General features: G+C 47.1%; 1 protein-coding gene across 1 annotated transcript in view; it reads right to left on the reverse strand.

Annotated features, from left to right (window-relative positions):
* LOC115163176 (voltage-dependent T-type calcium channel subunit alpha-1G-like) overlaps window positions 1–20,010 on the reverse strand; it is a 214,295-nt gene that overhangs the window by 127,097 nt on the left and 67,188 nt on the right. Inside the window, exons 4-5 of the mRNA XM_029714847.1 lie at window positions 6,743–6,902; window positions 691–985 (exon numbers count right to left, since the gene is read on the reverse strand). Of these exons, the coding sequence (XP_029570707.1) occupies window positions 691–985; window positions 6,743–6,902 (455 nt within the window). The remainder of the gene's footprint in view (window positions 1–690; window positions 986–6,742; window positions 6,903–20,010) is intronic.

Here is a 20,010-nt window from a genome sequence, read left to right on the forward strand (position 1 = left end):
CTTCTCTCTTAATCTACCGAACCCTATTCCTTAGACACAGCAGCAGGACAACCAATTGCCCTCTCTATCACTGTCTGTGGTTAGAGAGTTGGGTGGTTAGAGAGTTGGGTGGTTAGAGAGTTGGGCCTGTAACTGAAAGGTTGCTAGATCAAGTCCTTGAGCTGACAGGGTAAAAATCTGTTGTTCTGCCCCTGAACAAGGCAGTTAACCCACTGTTCCTAGGCTGTCATTGTAAATAAGAATTTGTTCTTAACTGACTTGTGTAGTTAAATGAAGGTATAAAAAAATACACCCTAACACTAGGCAGGACAACAGTTATATGAAAGTGGGATCAGTCAAGTGGTCAACTGTTTCAGCGTACTTAAAAAAAAAAAACGAAGACAGAGATAAAAACACTTTTACGACGAAGCTTCAAAGGGTACATCTAAAGAAGATGTACAGTGTAAAGTAGATTTTTTTTCCAAAGATCAGCTTTCTCTAACCCCGGTGCCAAATACTAAAGTACCAACTTCCTGAGACCTTTCTGAAGTATTGCCAACCTGGACCTTTAAACGCCTTCGTTTTTAACGGGTCAACACAATTGACTCTGCTTTGTGGAGTGCATGTGTGGTTCTGTGCATACCATGACATACACTACATATACATGTGCGTGCAAATCTATATTTACACACGCCCATGCCATTCCCTCACCTGAAAGATGGCGATCCAGGCGTAGCAGATGTTATCAAAGTTGATGGCCCCTTTGAAGGGGTTCACGTGTCCCGCGGAGCAGTTACTGTAGTACTGGTACCAGTTGATACAGGTGGTGTTGTCTGTGCTGTTGTAGGACTTCATGTTCACCTGGCACTGGAGACCTCCCTCCTCATACAGGGTGGGCACAGAGGAACACAGACGCATGCCGTTCTCCCTGGGCATGGAGCAGATGAAGGGACTCTCATCGTCCTTCTCTGTGTGGTAGTAGGTCTCTAGTTTGATGGACAGAGGGCTGCAGGAGAGAGGCAACGACAGTATAGTTAGTGTACTGTTATAGTAGGGTTCTAGTAGCTATAGGAATAGAGCAGATGAAGGGTCAGGAGAGAGGCAACGACAGTATAGTTAGTGTATTGTTATAGTAGGTTCTAGTAGCTATAGGAATAGAGCAGATGAAGGGTCAGGAGAGAGGCAACGACAGTATAGTTAGTGTATTGTTATAGTAGGTTCTAGTAGCTATAGGAATAGAGCAGATGAAGGGTCAGGAGAGAGACAGTATAGTTAGTGTATTGTTATAGTAGGTTCTAGTAGCTATAGGAATAGAGCAGATGAAGGGTCAGGAGAGAGGGAAGAAGAGATGTGGTCGTTGTAGTATCAACCATCTAGATCACACCTGGGTAAAGGCCAGCCTGGGGGCCGTACGCGGCCCGCGACCTGAATCAATATGGCCCGCGGAACCATGCTCAGATCACATAAAGAATTTGCGATAGTAAAGTTTGGAAAAACGTATTTCTTATTCAAATTAATAGCCCAATGAATACTTGCCTGTGTGTAATGATTTAACTCCCACCACTTGTGGGACATTCATTTTGAAGATAAATAACAACTGCACGAGGACAGCCAGTGACTGACAGGCTGACACACACGTCACAGTTACAAATAGTAGCTAGCTAGAAATTGCGCATAAATTACTTTTTTAAAGATTTCAAAGAAAAGGAAAGTAGACAATGAATGTAGGATGTTTTGGGGCCTTTATGCACATCAGATGTACAGCCTTGTCAAAGTCTTCAAGGTAAAATGACTCCTCCTGACCTGCCAAGTAGAAGCCAACAATCTCACCCACCTCCCGACACTACTGGTCTGTTCCCTATCAGATAACCAGTGAAGAGGCGACTCCGGGATGTTGCCATTCTAGGCAGAGTTGCCAAGAAAAGCCATATCTCAGATTGGCCGATAAAAAGAAAAGATTAAGATGGGCAAAAGAACACAGACACTGGACAGAGGAAGATTGGAAAAGTGCTACGGACAGACAAATCTGAGTTTGAGGTGTTCGGATCACAAAGAACAACATTCGTGAGACCCAGAAAAAATGAAGATGCTGGAGGAGTGCTTGACGCCACGCATTGGTGGTGGTAAAGTGGGAGATTTGTACAGGGTAAAAGGGATCTTGAAGATGGAAGGTTATCACTCCATTTTGCAATGCCCTGCCATACCCTGTGGACGGCGCTTAATTGGAGCCAATTTCCTCCTACAACAGGACAATGACCCTAAGCACAGCTCCAAACTATACAATAACTATTTAGGGAAGAAGCAGTCAGCTGGTATTCTGTCTATAATGGAGTGGCCAGCACAGTCACCGGATTTCAACCCTATTGAGCTGTTGTGGGAGCAGCTTGACCGTATGGTACGTAAGAAGTGCCCATCAAGCCAATCCAACTTGTGGGAGGTGCTTCAGGAAGCATGGGGTGAAATCTCTTCAGATTACCTCAACAAATTGACAACTAGAATGCCAAAGGTCTGCAAGGCTGTAATTGCTGCAAAATGAGAATTCTTTGACAAAAGCAAAGTTTGAAGGACACAATTATTATTTAAATAAAAAAATCATTACTTATAATCTTGTCAACGTCTTGACTATATTTCCTATTCGTTTTGCAACTCATTTCATGTATGTTTTCATGGAAAACATGGACATTTCTAAGTGACCCCAAACTTTTGAACGGTAGTGTATCACAGTCATACACATGATGTATAATCCTGGAATATGATTACCCTGTTCTAGATTATACGGTTTCAGTCACTGTTCCCTCTGTGTATGTGTGTATTGTGTTTCCTGTGTGTGTGTCTCTGTGTGTATGTGTGTGTGTATGTGTGCATGTGTGTGTATGTCTGTATGTGTGCGTGTGTAAGTATGTGTGCGTGTGCGTGTGTGTGTGTGTATGTGTGCGTATGTGTGTGTGCGTGTGCGTATGTGTGTATGTGTGCATGTGTGTATGTGTGCGTATGTGTGCATGGTGTGTATGTGTGTATGTGTGCATGTGTGCGTGTGTGCGTATGCGTGTGCGTATGTGTGCGTGTGCATGTGTATGTGTGCGTGTGCGTGTGTGTGCATGTGTAAGTATGTGTGCGTGTGCGTGTGTGTATGTGTGCGTATGTGTGTATGTGTGCATGTGTGTATGTGTGTGTGTGTGCGTGTGTGTGCATGTGTGCATGTGTGCGTGTGTGCGTGTATGTGCATGTGCGTGTGTGTGCGTGTGTGTATGTGTGCGTGTGAGTCTGTCTGTCTGTCTGTCTGTCTGTCTGTCTGTCTGTCTGTCTGTCTGTCTGTCTGTCTGTCTGTCTGTCTGTCTGTCTGTCTGTCTGTCTGTCTGTATGCCTGCCTGCCTGCCTGCCTGCCTGCCTGCCTGCCTGCCTGCCTGCCTGTCTGTATTTCGCTGCATTAGCGACACAAGTGTCTTTAAGTGGCCAAATCCTCCTTCTAGTCCTGCTGGTATATATGCCTTTGCTAACACACATATTTATTTAAACTATTTAAGCTATTTCACACTTTAGGATTGCGTAACGCAACAGTCTCTACTGGCGAGTCAATCTGTCTTGGAGGGGATTTAATCGTTGTATCCACCATGGACTTTAGTGGTGTGCAGTTATCTGAATAATTCATCAGCTAAACTGGGATAGTTAAAGTTATAATAATTAAAGATATCTTTCCATTACATTTCCTCACTGTTGTAATCTGTTTCTATGGATTTATCTACTATTATGAAATCCAAAATGATGGAATTTACCACTTTTGTCAAAATAGATTAGAAAGAAACGGCCTCACAAAGCCATAATGTAGAAAAACATTTAGTTCCTTACGAGAAAATGTCGTAAATCATATGAGTACAACCATAGTGGAGATGTCATACAACATGTATTTCTCAAAGGGCCCTCTGTGGTCTATAAACGTAGGGGCTGTAAAGGCCTTTCTCTAATCTCACTTGTAGTCCTCTCCTTCCCATGTATCACTGTGATGAGGCTCTATATCCTCCTGTTACTATTTATAATACAGGATGATGGCCAGTATGACTGACTGTACTATATGTCAAACTTTCCCAATCAACATCCCACCTTCTGGAAAACAAACTTTCCCAATCAACATCCCACCTTCTGGAAAACCGACTATCCCAATCAACATCCCACCTTCTGGAAAACCGACTATCCCAATCAACATCCCACCTTCTGGAAAACCGACTATCCCAATCAACATCCCACCTTCTGGAAAACCGACTATCCCAATCAACATCCCACCTTCTGGAAAACCGACTATCCCAATCAACATCCCACCTTCTGGAAAACCGACTATCCCAATCAACATCCCACCTTCTGGAAAACCGACTATCCCAATCAACATCCCACCTTCTGGAAAACCGACTTTCCCTTTCAACATCCCACCTTCTGGAAAACAAATTTTCCCTTTCAACATCCCACCTTCTGGAAAACAAACTTTCCCAATCAACATCCCACCTTCTGGAATCAAAACTTTCCCAATCAACATCCCACCTTCTGGAATCAAAACTTTCCCAATCAACATCCCACCTTCTGGAATCAAAACTTTCCCAATCAACATCCCACCTTCTGGAATCAAAACTTTCCCAATCAACATCCCACCTTCTGGAATCAAAACTTTCCCAATCAACATCCCCCCTTCTGGATACCAAACTTTCCCTATCAACATCTCACATTTTTTAAACCAAACGTTCCCTAAAAAAAAATCCTTAATTCTTGAAACCAAACTTTCCCTAGCAACATCCCATGTTCTGGAATCAAAACTTTCCCTATCAACATCCCACATTTTTGAAACCAAGCATTCCTCATCAACAGCCCACCCACAGGTTAAGTAACAGTGGCTCATTTACTGTAGAAAATAAACTCACCTAATTGGCCTCAGACCTCATTAGCATCTAACCAAACCGATTATATCTACCTCAGACCACATTAGCATCTAACCAACCCCATTATATATATATACCTCAGACCTCATTAGCGTCTAACCAAACCCATTATATCTACCTCAGATCACATTAGCCTCTAACCAACATCATTATATATACCTCAGACCTCATTATCATCTAACCAAACATATTATATCTACCTCAGACCACATTAGCCTCAAACCAACATCATTATATATCCCTCAGACCTCATTAGCATCTAACCAAACCCATTATATCTATCCTTTTCTTAACCCCAACCCCTCTGGCCCCACTATCCTCATGCCTCCTCTCCCCATGACTCCTCTCCTCACACCTCCTCTCCTCACCCAAAACCTCCGCACCCCTAAAATGGTGTTTCATAATTAAATATTTTACAATTTTATATGTCAAATGTGCTGAATACAATGGGTGTAGATTTAACTGTGAAATGCTTTCTTACGAGCCCTTGCCAACAAAACACAAGAGGAATAAAATACACAAGAATGGAGTTATATACAGGGAGTACCAGTACCAGATCAATGTGGAGCTATATACACTGAGTACCAGTACCAGATCAATGTGGAGGTATATACAGGGAGTACCAGTACCAGATCAATGTGGAACTATATACACTAAGTACCAGTACCAGATCAATGTGGAGTTATATACAGGGAGTACCAGTACCAGATCAATGTGGAGCTATATACAGGGAGTACCAGTACCAGATCAATGTGGAGTTATATACAGGGAGTACCAGTACCAGATCAATGTGGAGCTATATACAGGGAGTACCAGTACCAGATCAATGTGGAGCTATATACAGGGAGTACCAGTACCAGATCAATGCGGAGTTATATACAGGGAGTACCAGTACCAGATCAATGTGGAGCTATACACAGGGAGTATCAGTACCAGATCAACGTGGAGCTATATACAGGAAGTACTAGATCAATGTGGAGTTATTTACAGGGAGTACCAGTAGCAGATCAATGTGGAGTTATATACAGGGAGTACCAGTACCAGATCAATGTGGAGCTATATACAGGGAGTACCAGTACCAGATCAATGTGGAGCTATATACAGGGAGTACCAGTACCAGATCAATGTGGAGCTATATACAGGGAGTACCAGTACCAGATCAATGTGGAGTTATATACAGGGAGTACCAGTACCAGATCAATGTGAAGCTATATACAGGAAGTACCAGTACCAGATCAATGTGGAGCTATACACAGGAAGTACCAGATCAATGTGGAGTTATATACAGGGAGTACCAGTACCAGATCAGTGTGTAGAGGTACAAGGTATTTGAGGTAGATATGTACATGAAGGCAGGGTCAAGTAACGGTATTTGAAGTAGATATGAACATAAAGTAATGGTAAAGTGACTAAGCATCAGGATAGATTATAATAAGGTATTTGAAGTAGATATGAACATAAAGGAAGGGTCAAGTGACTAGGCATCAGGATAGATTATAATAAGGTATTTGTGGTAGATATGTACATCAATAACGGATCATATCTTTCACCTGGTCAGTCTATGTCATGGAAAGAGCAGGTGTTCCTAATGTCCTGTAGACTCAGTGTATAGTCTTGTGAATGTTCATAGAGTCAGTGCAGATAGTCCGGGTAACCAATTAATTAACTATTTAGCAGTCTTATATTTTGGTGGCAGAAGCTGTCTTGGAGACTGTTGGTCCAAGAGCCGATGCTCCGCTACCGTTGGCCTCACCCCTATCCTACCCTCCAACTCTATTTCTCAACCGCAGTCTGAACACTCTGATGGAGAGGTTCACTTACACACACACACAGTTACTCACAGTGAGAAGTTCTCGGGCAGGAAGCAGCGGTTCCTCAGTAGCCCCGCCCACAGCTGAACACCCACGATGCCGAAGATGAAGAAGACGAAGAAACAGAGCAGCAGGACGTTCCCCAGCATGGGCAGGGTGTCTAGGAGCAGGGTCACCAGGATACGCATACCTAACACACACACACACACACACACACACACACACACACACACACACACACACACACACACACACACACACACACACACACACACACGTTGTTTTAATATCTTGTCAGAAACATACGTATACACATATCAACGCGTGTCTGGTATCATACACAAACCCTTAGACACCGATACACACCCATACACAGCTACACAAACCCTAGACACCATACATACCCATACGCATACACACCCATACACACTGAAACAAACCCATGCACACCCATACACACCCATACACACCCATGCACACCCATACACACCCATGCACACCCATGCACACCGAAACAAACCCATGCACACCCCTGCAGACCCCTGCACACCCATACGCACCCGTACACACCCATACAAACCCAAACACATCCAGACAAACCCATACACACCCATACACACCGAAACAAACCCATACACACCCATACACACAGAAACAAACCCATGCACACCCCTGCACACCCATACACATCCAAACACACCCATACACACCCATACACACTGAAACAAACCCATACACACCGAAACAAACCCATGCACACCCATACATACCCATACACACCCATACATACCCATACACACAGAAACAAACCCATGCACACCCCTGCACACCCATACACATCCAAACAAACCCATGCACAAGAATACAGTCTTCGTCTATATACAAGTGGAGGGAAATGGAATGGGTCAACTGCAGTACAAATCCGCACAGTAGATTGTAATAGTTGTAATGCAGTATGCCAGTCCGGTTTCTGTGTGCCAGAGTGTCAGTGAGCAGGCCTGGGGAGGACAGGTTAATAACTGCAGTAAAACACCACTACTCTACAACATCCCCTTAAGCTTACCCCAGGGAGCTCTGGGCAGTGTTCACCTAACTTTCTGACAAACACACATTTTCTCTCCTCCCGCTCCTGCCCACACACTCCCCGGGGCCATTGTGTGACTCCCCACCTTCCACTTTCTCATTTGCTCTCTTTCCTATCTCTCTCTCCCCCTCGCTCTTTTCTTCTCACTCTCCTTTTCTCTCTCTCTGCCTCTCTCTCTCTTCTTACCTCTCTCCCACCCCTCTTCTTAGGAGATCCTCTCCAGCTAGGCTCACAGCAGAAACAGGGGACTAAGGCGTCAGTAATGAGAAATATTTTCCGATCAGGATTTCTCTGGGTAATTGGAGGAGCTGGGTTAATCCCTGTCGGAACACTGCTGCTCACTGACAACCACCGCCACGGGGACAACCAGCGCCACGGGGACAACCAGCGCCACGGGGACAACCAGCGCCACGGGGAAAACCACCGCCACGGGGAAAACCACCGCCATGGGGACAACCACCGCCATGGGGAAAACCGCCACGGGGACAACCACCGCCACGGGGACAACCACCGCCACGGGGACAACCAGCGAGAAATTTGTTGTTTTTGCAAAGAAAGAGAGCAACAGAGAGAGAAAGAGAGAGAGAAAGTAGGGGAAGGTGAAAGACAGGGTGGAGAGAGGGAGAGACAGGGGGAGGTGGAGATGGAGAGATAGAACGACACAGAGCAAAAGAGGAGGAGAGAGAGTGAGAGAAATGTGCACATTTGAAAAGAAAGAGAGAAAGGTAGAGGAGCAAAACAGGGAGACAGGAAGAGAGCGCTGAGGTGACATTAGAAGTGAGGGATGGGTGGTATTATCAGAGGACAGTGAACAGAAGTGAGCCACAATGAGAAGCAAGTCTGGGTAGATCCAGCTGTATTGTGTCTCTCGACCTAGACTCACTGTCATCAGCTTTTCACAGCTACACTGCCTGTCTGGGAGAAAATGCACACAGCACAATTCCAAGCTTAATTAACATAGAAACTAGCTAAGATGTTGATACACAAGCTACCAAGATATACAATATCCCTATATATACCACAGGGAGGTATTCTACAGGAACCTATTCTACAGGGAGGTATTCAACAGGGAGGAACAGTATTCTACAGGGAGGTACTAAGCAGGGAAGTACTCTACAGGGAGGAACAGTATTCTACAGGGAAGTATTCTACAGGGAGGACCATATTCTACAGGGAGGTATTCTACAGGGAGGACCATATTCTACAGGGAGGTATTCTACAGGGAGGACCAGTATTCTACAGGAAGGTATTCTACAGGGAGGACCAGTATTCTACAGGGAGGTATTCGACAGGGAGGACCAGTATTCTACAGGGAGGACCAGTATTCTACAGGGAGGTATTCTACAGGGAGGACCAGTATTCTACAAGGAGGTATTCTACAGGGAGGACCAGTATTCTACAGGGAGGTACTCTACAGGGAGGTACTCTACAGGGAGGAACAGTATTCTACAGGAAGGTACTCTACAGGGAGGACCAGTATTCTACAGGGAAGTATTCTACAGGGAGGACGAGTATTCTACAGGGAGGTATTCTACAGGGAAGTACCCTACAGGGAGGAACAGTATTCTACAGGGAGGTACTCTACAGGGAGGTACTCTACAGGGAGGAACAGTATTCTACAGGAAGGTACTCTACAGGGAGGACCAGTATTCTACAGGGAAGTATTCTACAGGGAGGACCAGTATTCTACAGGGAGGTATTCTACAGGGAAGTACCCTACAGGGAGGAACAGTATTCTACAGGGAGGTACTCTACAGGGAAGTACCCTACAGGGAGGAACAGTATTCTACAGGGAGGTACTCTACAGGGATGTATTCTACAGGGAGGACCAGTATTCTACAGGGAGGTATTCTACAGGGAGGAACAGTATTCTACAGGGAGGACCAGTATTCTACAGGGAGGTATTTTACAGGGAGGACCAGTATTCTACAGGGAGGTATTCTACAGGGAGGACCAGTATTCTACAGGGAGGTACTCTACAGGGAGGACCAGTATTCTACAGGGAGGTATTCTACAGGGAGGAATTCTACAGGGAGGAATTCTACAGGAACAGTATTCTACAGGAAGGTATTCTACAGGGAGGAAAGAAATGCAGACTCACACTGTAGATGACATGGAAAAGGAAAGCAACATACAAAGGCCCAAAACCTATTTTTAGATCAGTACGTCTCTGGTTTTCAGGGAAATTGTACATGGACATCAACAATGCATGACTAGGTGAAGTTAAGATTTGACCCAAAGTCAGAAATCTTTATGAAAATAACACTATAGGGCAGAATATGTCAACACAAATCTTCTAGATAGCATACGTAAGGGTAAATGCCGGAATAAAGGAAACACTTGAGTAAATGAAGGATACAACGTATATTGAAAGCAGGTGCTTCCACATAGGTGTTTATTTAGCAAATAACATCCCATCACGCATAAAAATGCCCATTTGCCCATTATTTTGGCTACCATGGCTAAAAGAAAAGATATCAGTGACTTTGGAAGAAGGGTCTCAAATAAGCATATGGGGGTTTATAGTGTGTGTGTATGCATGTGTGTGTGTGTGTGTGTGTCACCCAATAGAACACTTTTGGGAAATTCTGGAGCGGAGCCTGAGAGTGCTTTCCACCACCATCAACAAAACACCAAATGGACTTTCTTGTGGAAGAATGTTGTCACATCCCTCCAATAGTGTCACGATTGTCGTATGAAGAAGCGGACCAAAGCGCAGAGTGTGTATCATTCCACATCTTTATTTAACTATGCAAGACATACAATAAACTAATAAACAAAAACAAACCGTGATGAAGAGGTGCAACATACACTAACTCAAAATAATCTCCCACAAAATATGATCCCCAATTAGAGACAACGATAACCAGCTGCCTCTAATTGGGAATCATACAAAAACCCCAACACAGAAAAAAAACTAGAACCAACATAGAAATAAATATACTAGACAAAACCCCCTGTCACGCCCTGATCTACTCTACCATAGAAAATAAAAGCTTTCTATGGTCAGGACGTGACAGTACCCCCCCCAAAGGTGCGGACTCCGAACGCAAAACCTGAAACAAAAAAAGGGAGGGTTAGGGAGGGTGTCTAGTGTTGGTGGCGGCTCTGGTGCAGGATGAAGAACCCTCTCCTCCTGTGGATCCGCCAGCATAGGATGCGGCTCTTGTGCAGGACGAAGAACCTTCTCATCACGTGGATCCTCTTACATTGGAGGCGGTTCTGGTGCGGGACGACGAACCCTCTCATCCTGCGAATCCACCATCGTCGCTGGAGGTTCCGGACTGCCGACCATCTCAGGAGGCACCGGGCTGTAGGCCGTCGCCGGAAGCTCCGGACTGGGAACTGTCACCGGAAGCTCCGGACTGGGAACTGTCGCCGGAAGCTCCGGACTGGGAACTGTCGCCGGAAGCTCCGGACTGGGAACTGTCGCCGGAAGCTCCGGACTGGGAATGCGCACTGGAGGCCTGATGCGTGGGGCTGGCACAGGTGGCGCCAGACTGGTAACACGAGTGTGGAGAGCAGGAACAGGACACACCGGACTAGGCAGGCGCACTGGAGGCCTGATGCGTGGGGCTGGCACAGGTGGCGCCAGACTGGTAACACGCACCTCAGGGTGAGTGCGAGGAGCAGGAACAGGACACACCGGACTGGAGAGACTCACTGGAGGCCTAGTGCATGGAGCCGGGACAGGTGGCACCAGACTGGTGGCACGCACTTCAGGGCGAGTGCGAGGAGGAGGTACAGGATATACTGGACCGTGGAGGCACGCAGGAGGTCTGGAGCGTAGGGCTGGCAAAACCCATCCTGGCTGAATGCTCACTTTAGCCCGGCAAATGCGGGGCACTGGCACAGGATGCACTGGAGATTCGGTGCGCAGTACTGCATAACACAGTGCATGTCTGGTCACACGCTCCTTAAAGCGAGTGCATGGAGGAGACACAGGACGTACCAGACTGGGGAGGCGCACTGAAGGCCAGATGCTTGAAACTGGAGGCCTCGTATCATCACCGTTTTGCTCTCGCTGCCTCTATGTCCTCCTTCGGACGGCGATACTCCCCTTCCTGCCTCCAGGGTCCTTTCCCGTCCAATATTTCCTCCCAGGTCCATTCCTGTTGACCACGCTGCTTGGTCCTCTGGTGGTGGGAGATTCTGTCACGATTGTTGTATGAAGGAGTGGACCAAAGCGCAGCGTGTGTATTGTTCCACATCTTTATTTAATTCTGAAACTATGCAAGACATGCTATAAACGAATAAACAAAAACAACAAACCATGACGAAGAGGTGTCATGAATCCTCCTTCCTGAGTCTTTTTTCTGCCTGAGCTGCCTGTTTTCTGTTTTGGAGTTGTTTCCTGAGGTTTCTGAACACACCCTGTCTGGTTGCCGGGCGACGAAGCTAGGCGGGAGATCTCTCGATTACCCGCACCTGCATCTCATCAGCCATCTGCACACCTGGTCCTGATCATCACCTCTTCATTTTAATAAGCTCTGACCTGACATCCATTCCCTGCCGGATCGTTAGCAATGAACAATATGTTGTGTCAGCGTATTAGCCTCATGTTACCAGAGTTAGTTTTGTTGTTTTGTACTTTTTGCCGGTTACTCACCCCCGTTTACTCTGTCTACAGTCATCCTCCCGGAACATTCAACCCCCTTGCCTGCTCGTCGGTGGTTTCAGTGACATCATTGGATCTGCCTACTCACTCTCATCCACTCACCTCCGCTGCCGCTCCGTCTCCTGGATTATTCGATTTTCACCTCGAGTCTGTAAATAAATACTCACCTTCATTTTACTCACCTTGTCCTGGTCTGCTTCTGGGTTCAGCTTTAGAGAATCGTGACAGAACGATCCGGCCAGAAATGAACCCAGCGGACCTGGACTCCGTTCGCCATGCCATTTCCCATCAGGGGAAAATGTTGGGACAACACAGCACGGCGCTACAGGAGATCGCGCTTTCGGTTCGGAACTTTTCTGCTAGTCTGACGAGTATCCAGGCTCAGCTCAGTTTGCCGGCGGATCATCCACCACCTACTTCACCCCTCTCACCTGTCGCTTCTGGAGATGTTCCCTTCCGTGAGCCCAAGGTTCCGACGCCAGATAAGTGCGAAGGGGATTTGGGAAGATGCCGTTCATTTCTTATGCAGTGTGGGCTAGTGTTTGATCTGCAGCCCCACTCTTACGCCACAGACAAGGCTAAGATAGCTTTTGTTATTGAACTGCTGCGTGGAAGAGCTCTGGAGTGGGCTTCAGCCATATGGGAACGACAGGACACCTGCATGGTGTCATACCAGGAGTTCACGGCAGAGATGAGGAAGCTTTTTGACCATCCTGTCCGAGGTAAGGACACAGCTAAGTGTTTGTTCTCTCTTTGCCAAGGAGCTCGCAGTGTGGCAGAATTTGTTATTGAATTCAGGACATTGGCTGTAGAGAGTGGGTGGAATGAGGAATCACTACAAGCGTTTTTTTACCAGGGGTTGTCAGAGCAACTCAAGGATGAGTTGATCTCCTATCCTGAGCCTAGTGACCTGGACAGTCTGGTAGCATTAGCTATTCGGGTGGATAACAGAATCCGAGAGAGAAGGAGGGAGAAGCAATGGGGCACGTCCAATCAATCAGCTACTCGGGTACCATTCGGGTCAGGATGTGGACCGGAACGAGTCGATCATTATTCACCTCACGGGATTAGTGGAGGGGTCCTGCTTCCAGATCCTGAACCCATGCAAGTTGGGCGGCACGGGTTAACCAAGGAGGAGCGCCAACGTAGACGTGAGACCAACAGCTGCCTCTACTGTGGTAGCTCGGGACATTACATCTCTGCTTGTCCCCAGCGCCCGTTAAACTGCCCGGCTCGCTAAGTTTGGGAGGTCTTTAAGCGAGTCAGTTTCAACCTCTCAATAGTCCTGTTAGACCACTTTTTCCTGCTACACTCATGAAAAAGAATCAGAGTTTAGCGAGTAACGCTTTTATCGACTCAGGTGCCGATGGCAGCTTTACAGATGCCGACTTGGTGGAACAGTTGGGGCTTTCCAGGGAGAAGTTACCGGAAGCCATTGAAGCAACCACTCTGAACGGCAGTAGTCTGGCACGTATCACTATGAGGACTGAACCGGTTAAGATGCTGTTGTCAGGGAATCATTCAGAGGTTCTCCTTTTTCATTCTGCCTTCTCCCCATGTTCCTCTGGTTCTTGGATACCCCTGGCTGAGAGAACACAATCCCACGTTCGATTGGGTGACTGGCAAGGTAACTAGTTGGAGCACTGAATGTCATGCTAACTGCCTTAAGACGGCCTGTTCCCATTCTGTTCCCAGTCAGGTCATTTATTCTACCCCCCCCAGATTTGTCCCTGGTTCCTGAAACATATCACGAATTGGGTGAAGTGTTCAGTAAGCAGAAGGTTCCGTCACTTCATCCCCATCGACCATATGATTGTTCCATTAACCTGTTCCCTGGAGCTGCCTATCCCAAGGGACGGTTATACAGTATCTCTCGAACTGAACGGGTAGCTTTCGAGACCTACATAAAGGAGTCTCTAGCTGCTGGTCTCATTCGTCCCTCGTCATCACCCCCCCCCCCCCCTGGGGGCAGGATTATTTTTTGTGAGTAAGAAGGATGGCTCTCTTTGACCTTCTATTGATTATCGGGGGTTGAATGATATTACGGTCAAGAACAAGTATCCCCTGCCATTGATGAGCTCAGCTTTCAACTCCTTACAGGGTGCTACGGTGTTCACTAAGCTAGATCTACGCAATGCGTATCATCTGGTCCGGATCAGAGAGGGGGACGAGTGGTTGACTGGTTTCAATACACCGATGGGTCATTTCGAGTATCTGGTGATGCCGTTTGGATTGACCAATGCTCCAGCAGCGTTCCAGAGCATGGTTAATGACGTCTTGAGAGATATGATCGGTCTGTTTGTGTTCGTTTACCTGGATGACATTTTGATCTTCTCTAAGGAGCCTTCCAACCACGTCCAGCATGTCAAGCAGGTTCTGCAGCGATCGTTGGAGAACCGCCTGTTTGTGAAGGCCGAGAAGTGTGACTTTCATGCCCACACTACATCCTTCCTCGGGTACATCATCTCCCGGGGAGAGATTAAGATAGACAAAGAAAAGGTTAGGGCAGTTCTGGATTGGGCCCAGCCCGGTATGAGATTGCAGCTCCAGAGGTTTCTGGGGTTTGCGAATTTCTATCGTAGATTTATCCGTGACTATAGCCGTGTGGCCGCTCCATTACCTGCCCTGACTTCTAGCACCAGGACCTTCAGTTGGAATCCTGAGGCAGACCGAGCATTTCTGGATTTGAAGAGTCGATTAACCAACGCCCCGACTCTCAACCTGACGCTGCCCGGCAGTTTGTCGTGGAAGTGGACGCGTCTGATGTGGGGGTTGGCGCCATCCTGTCCCAGCGAAGCTCCACTGATGGTAAACTCCATCCCTGCGCCTTCTACTCTCATCGTCTTTTGTCTGTGGAGAGGAATTACGATGTGGGTAACCGGGAGCTCCTCGCGATGAAACTGGCCTTGGAGGAGTGGCACCACTGGTTGGAGGGAGCGGAGCAACCGTTTGTCTGGATTGACCACAAGAATCTTGCTTACGTGCAATCGGCTAGAAGTCTCAACTCGCGTCAGGCCAGGTGGGCTTTGTTTTTTGGACGCTTTAATTTTTCCCTGACGTTCCGACCTGGGTCTAAGAACAGCAAGGTGGACGCCTTGTACCGAATGTTCTCCAAGACGGAGGAGAGTGGGGCCAAGACCGAGACGATTCTTGCCCACAACTTCGTCGTGGGAGCAGTTACGTGGAGGATTGAGGAGGAGGTTCTGGCGGCCCTTCGGATGCAGCCTGGTCCCGGTAACGGTCCCCCCGGTCGGTTGTTTGTGCCTGAGTCTGTCCATTCTGCTGTCCTCCAATGATCCCACGCCAGCAAGATGGCTTGTCACCCTGGCGTGGCTCGGACGATGGCGTTACTACGCAGACGATTTTGGTGGCCTGCCATGGGAGAAGATACCCGGAGGTTTGTTGCTGCATGCCCAGTATGTGCACAGAATAAAAGTGCCAATCGGGCCAGCTCTGGACTTCTTCACCCCTACCTATTCCCCGGCGACCATGGTCGCATCTGGCCCTGGACTTTGTCACTGGATTGCCCTCTTCTGATGGGAACACGTTCATTCTGACTATTGTGGACAGATTCAGCAAGTTCGCCCACTTTGTGCCCATCTCCAAGCTTTCCTCTGCCTCTGAGACGTCCGAGATCCTGGTTAGGGAGGTTTTCAGGGTCCACGGGTTGCCCTGTGACAGTTTCTGACCGTGGTCCTCAGTTTACCTCTGCTGTCTGGAAATCCTTCTGTTTGGCCATTGGAGCTACTGTCAGTCTCACATCTGGATTTCACCCCCAATCTAATGGTCAGGCGGAGAGAGCCAACCAGAAGATGGAATCCATGCTGCGCTGCCTTGTCTCCTCCAACCCCGCCTCTTGGGCCTCTCAGTTGCCATGGGTTGAGTATGCCCACAATACTCTCCCTACATCTGCTACTGGGATGTCTCCCTTCCAGTGCCTGTACGGTTACCAACCTCCCTTGTTTCCTTCTCAGGAGAAGGATCTCTCGGTACCCTCTGTCCAGGCCCACATTCGTCGTTGCCACCGGACCTGGCATCGGGCCAGAAAGGCTCTCCTTAGAGTTTCTGACCGGTATCAGCTCCAGTCGAATCGTCGCCGGATTCCAGCCCCCGCTTATGCCATCGGAGATAAGGTATGGTTGGCTACACGGGATCTTCCTCTGCGGACTGAGTCGAAGAAACTGTCACCGAAGTTCATTGGTCTGTTTGTGGTGGAGAGAGTGATCAATCCTGTTGTGGTTCGACTTAAGTTGCCTAGAACGCTCAGAGTCCACCCCACCTTTCATGTCTCCTGTCTCAAGCCTGTGCACCTCTGTCCTCTGCTGCCCCCTCCGCCTCCTCCTCCTCCTCCGATGATTGGAGGTGGTCCAGTCTACACGGTGCGCCGCATCATGGATTCCAGACGGCGGGGTCGGGGTTTCCAGTACCTCGTGGACTGGGAGAGGTATGGTCCTGAGGAGAGGAGTTGGATTCCTCGGTGTCAGATCCTTGATGATGACCTCCTTCGTGACTTCTACCGCCTCCATCCTGGCGCTCCGGGTTGTCTGCCCGGTGGTGTTCGTTGGAGGGGGGGATACTGTCATGAATCCTGCTTCCTGAGTCTGTTTTCTGCCTGAGCTGCCTGTTTTCTGTTTTGGAGTTGTTTCCTGAGGTTTCTGAACACACCCTGTCTGGTTGCCGGGCGACGAAGCTAGGCGGGAGATATCTCGATTACCCGCACCTGCATCTCATCGGCTATCTGCACACCTGGTCCTGATCATCACCTCTTCTCTTCATAAGCTCTGACCTGACATCCATTCCCTGCCGGATCGTTAGCAATGAACAGTATGTTGTATCAGCGTATCAGCCTCATGTTACCAGAGTCAGTTTTGTTGTTTTGTACTTTTTGCCGGTTACTCACCCCCGTTTTCTCTGTCTATAGTCATCCTCCCGGAACATTCAACCCCCTTGCCTGCTCGTCGGTGGTTTCAGTGACATCATTGGATCTGCCTACTCACTCTCATCCACTCACCTCCGCTGCCGCTCCGTCTCCTGGATTATTCGATTTTCACCTCGAGTCTGTAAATAAATACTCACCTTCATTTTACTCACCTTGTCCTGGTCTGCTTCTGGGGTCAGCTTTAGAGAATCGTGACAAGAGGTGCAATATACACTAACTCAAAATAATCTCCCACAAGACCTAGTGGGAAAAACAACAACTTAAATATGATCCCCAATTAGAGACAACGATAACCAGCTGCCTCTAATTGGGCATCATACAAAAATCCCAACATAGAAAAAATAAACTAGAACCAACATAGAAATACATAAACTAGACAAAAACCCCAACATAGAAAAATAAACTAGAACCAACATAGAACTAAATAAACTAGGCAACAACCCCTGTCACGCCCTGACCTACTCTACCATAGAAAATAAAAGCTTTCTATGGTCAGGACGTGACAAATAGAGTTCCAGACACTTGTAGAATCTTTGCTATAGTGCATTGAAGCATTTCTGTCGGCTCGTGGTGGCCCAACACCCTATTAAAATGCTTTATGTTGGTGTTTACTTTATTTTGGCAGTTTATTTTTTACAGCTGTCAGAGTTAATCAAGTTAACGTTTTGTAATTTTAGTGTAGTAATTATTTTATCACGATTAATCGCAATGTCTGAAAGTGTTCAAAATACACTGAAAATACACTGACAACATCAAAAACACATAATCAATACAAAAAACAACAACAACGGGATGCCAAAACAAGTTGACATTGAGGTTAAAGAGTGTGCTTCATCAATTTACCTGATTTTGCCTAGTTACTTTGGAAACAAATCAAGACGACAATATTCTTTGTAATGCTTTTGAATAAAACAGCTTAAATTACAACCCAATTTGAGCATATTCTGAATTTGTGATTAATCATGATTAACCACAGCAAATTCTACAATTAACTTGATTAAATGTTTTAATAATTTGACAGCCCTAATATACATTATTGTAGTTTATGCACTATATATTAAAAAGTATGTCGACACCCCTTCAAATTTGTGGATTGCGGCTATTTCAGCCACACCCTTTGTATAAAATTGAGCACACCGCCATGCAATCTCCATAGACAAACATTGGCAGTAGAATGGCCTTACTGAAGAGCTCAGTGACTTTCAACTTGGCACCATCATAGGATGCCAACTTTCCAGCAATTCAGTTTGTCAAATTTCTGTGCTATTGCTGTGAAGTGGAAACGTCTAGGAGCAACAACGGCTCAGCCGCAAAGTGGTAGGCCACGCAAGCTCACAGAATGAGACCAAGTGCGTAGCACGTAAAAATCGTCTGTCCTCGGTTGCAACACTCACTACCGACTTCCAAACTGCCTCTGGAAGCAACGTCAGCACAAGAAATGTTCGTCGGGAGCTTAATGAAATAGGTTTCCATGGCCAAGCAGCCGCACACAAGTCTAAGATCACCATGAGCAATGCCAAGCATCGGCTGGAGTGGTGTAAAGCTGTGACTGTGGAGCAGTGGAAACGCGTTCTCTGGAGTGTTGAATAACGCTTCACCATCTGGCAGTCAAACGGACCAATCTGAGTTTGAAAGATGCCAGGAGAATGCTACCTGCCCCAATGCATAATGCCAACTGTAAAGTTTGGTGGAGGAGGAATAATGGTCTGGGGCTCTTTTTCATGGTTTGGGCAAGGCCCTTAGCTCCAGTGAAGGGAAATCTTAATGCTACAGCTTACAATGACATTCTGGATGATTCTGTGCTTCCAACTTTGTGGCAAGAGTTTTGAGAAGGCCTTTTCCTGTTACAGTGTAACAATGCTGCTGTGCACAAAGAGAGGTCCATACAGAAATGTTTTGTCGAGATCGGTGTGGAAAACATGACTGGCCTGCACAGTGCCCAACCTCACTAATGCTCGTGGCTGAATAGAAGCAAGTCCCCGCAGCAATGTTCCAACATCTAGCGGAAAGCCTTCCAAGAAGAGTGGAGGCTGTTATGGTAGCAAAGGGGGGACCAACTCCATATTAATGCCCATGATTTTGGAGTGAGATGTTCAATGAGCAGGTGTCGATGAGCAGGTGTTATATCCTGCCTGGTTGGCCCTGTCCGGGGGTATAGTCGGATGGGACCACAGTCCCAACCCCTCCTGTCTCAGCCTCCAGTAATTATGCTGCAATAGTTTGTGTCGGGGGGCTAGGGTCAGTCTGTTATATCTGGAGCATTTCTCCTGTCTTATCCGGTGTCCTGTGTGAATTTAAGTATGCTCCCTCTAATTCTCTTTCTCCCTTTCTCTTCTCTCGGAGGACCTGAGCCCTAGGACCAAGCATCAGGACTACCTGGCTTGATGACTCCTTGCTGTCCCAGTCCACCTGGTTGTGCTGCTGCTCCAGTTTCAACTGTTCTGCCTGCGGCTATGGAACCCTGACCTGTTCAACCGTACATGCTACCTTGTCCTGGACCTGCTGTTTTTGACTCTCTCTCTCTACCGCACCTGCTGTCTCTAACTAACTGAATGATCGGCTATGAAAAGCCAACTAACATTTACTCCTGAGGTGCTGACCTGTTGCACCCTCTACAACCCTCTACAATGGGACTCCCAATCATAGCCGGATGTGAT

Source organism: Salmo trutta, chromosome 2 (genome assembly GCF_901001165.1).
Source record: "Salmo trutta chromosome 2, fSalTru1.1, whole genome shotgun sequence".
In the NCBI taxonomy this organism is placed as follows: domain Eukaryota; kingdom Metazoa; phylum Chordata; class Actinopteri; order Salmoniformes; family Salmonidae; genus Salmo; species Salmo trutta.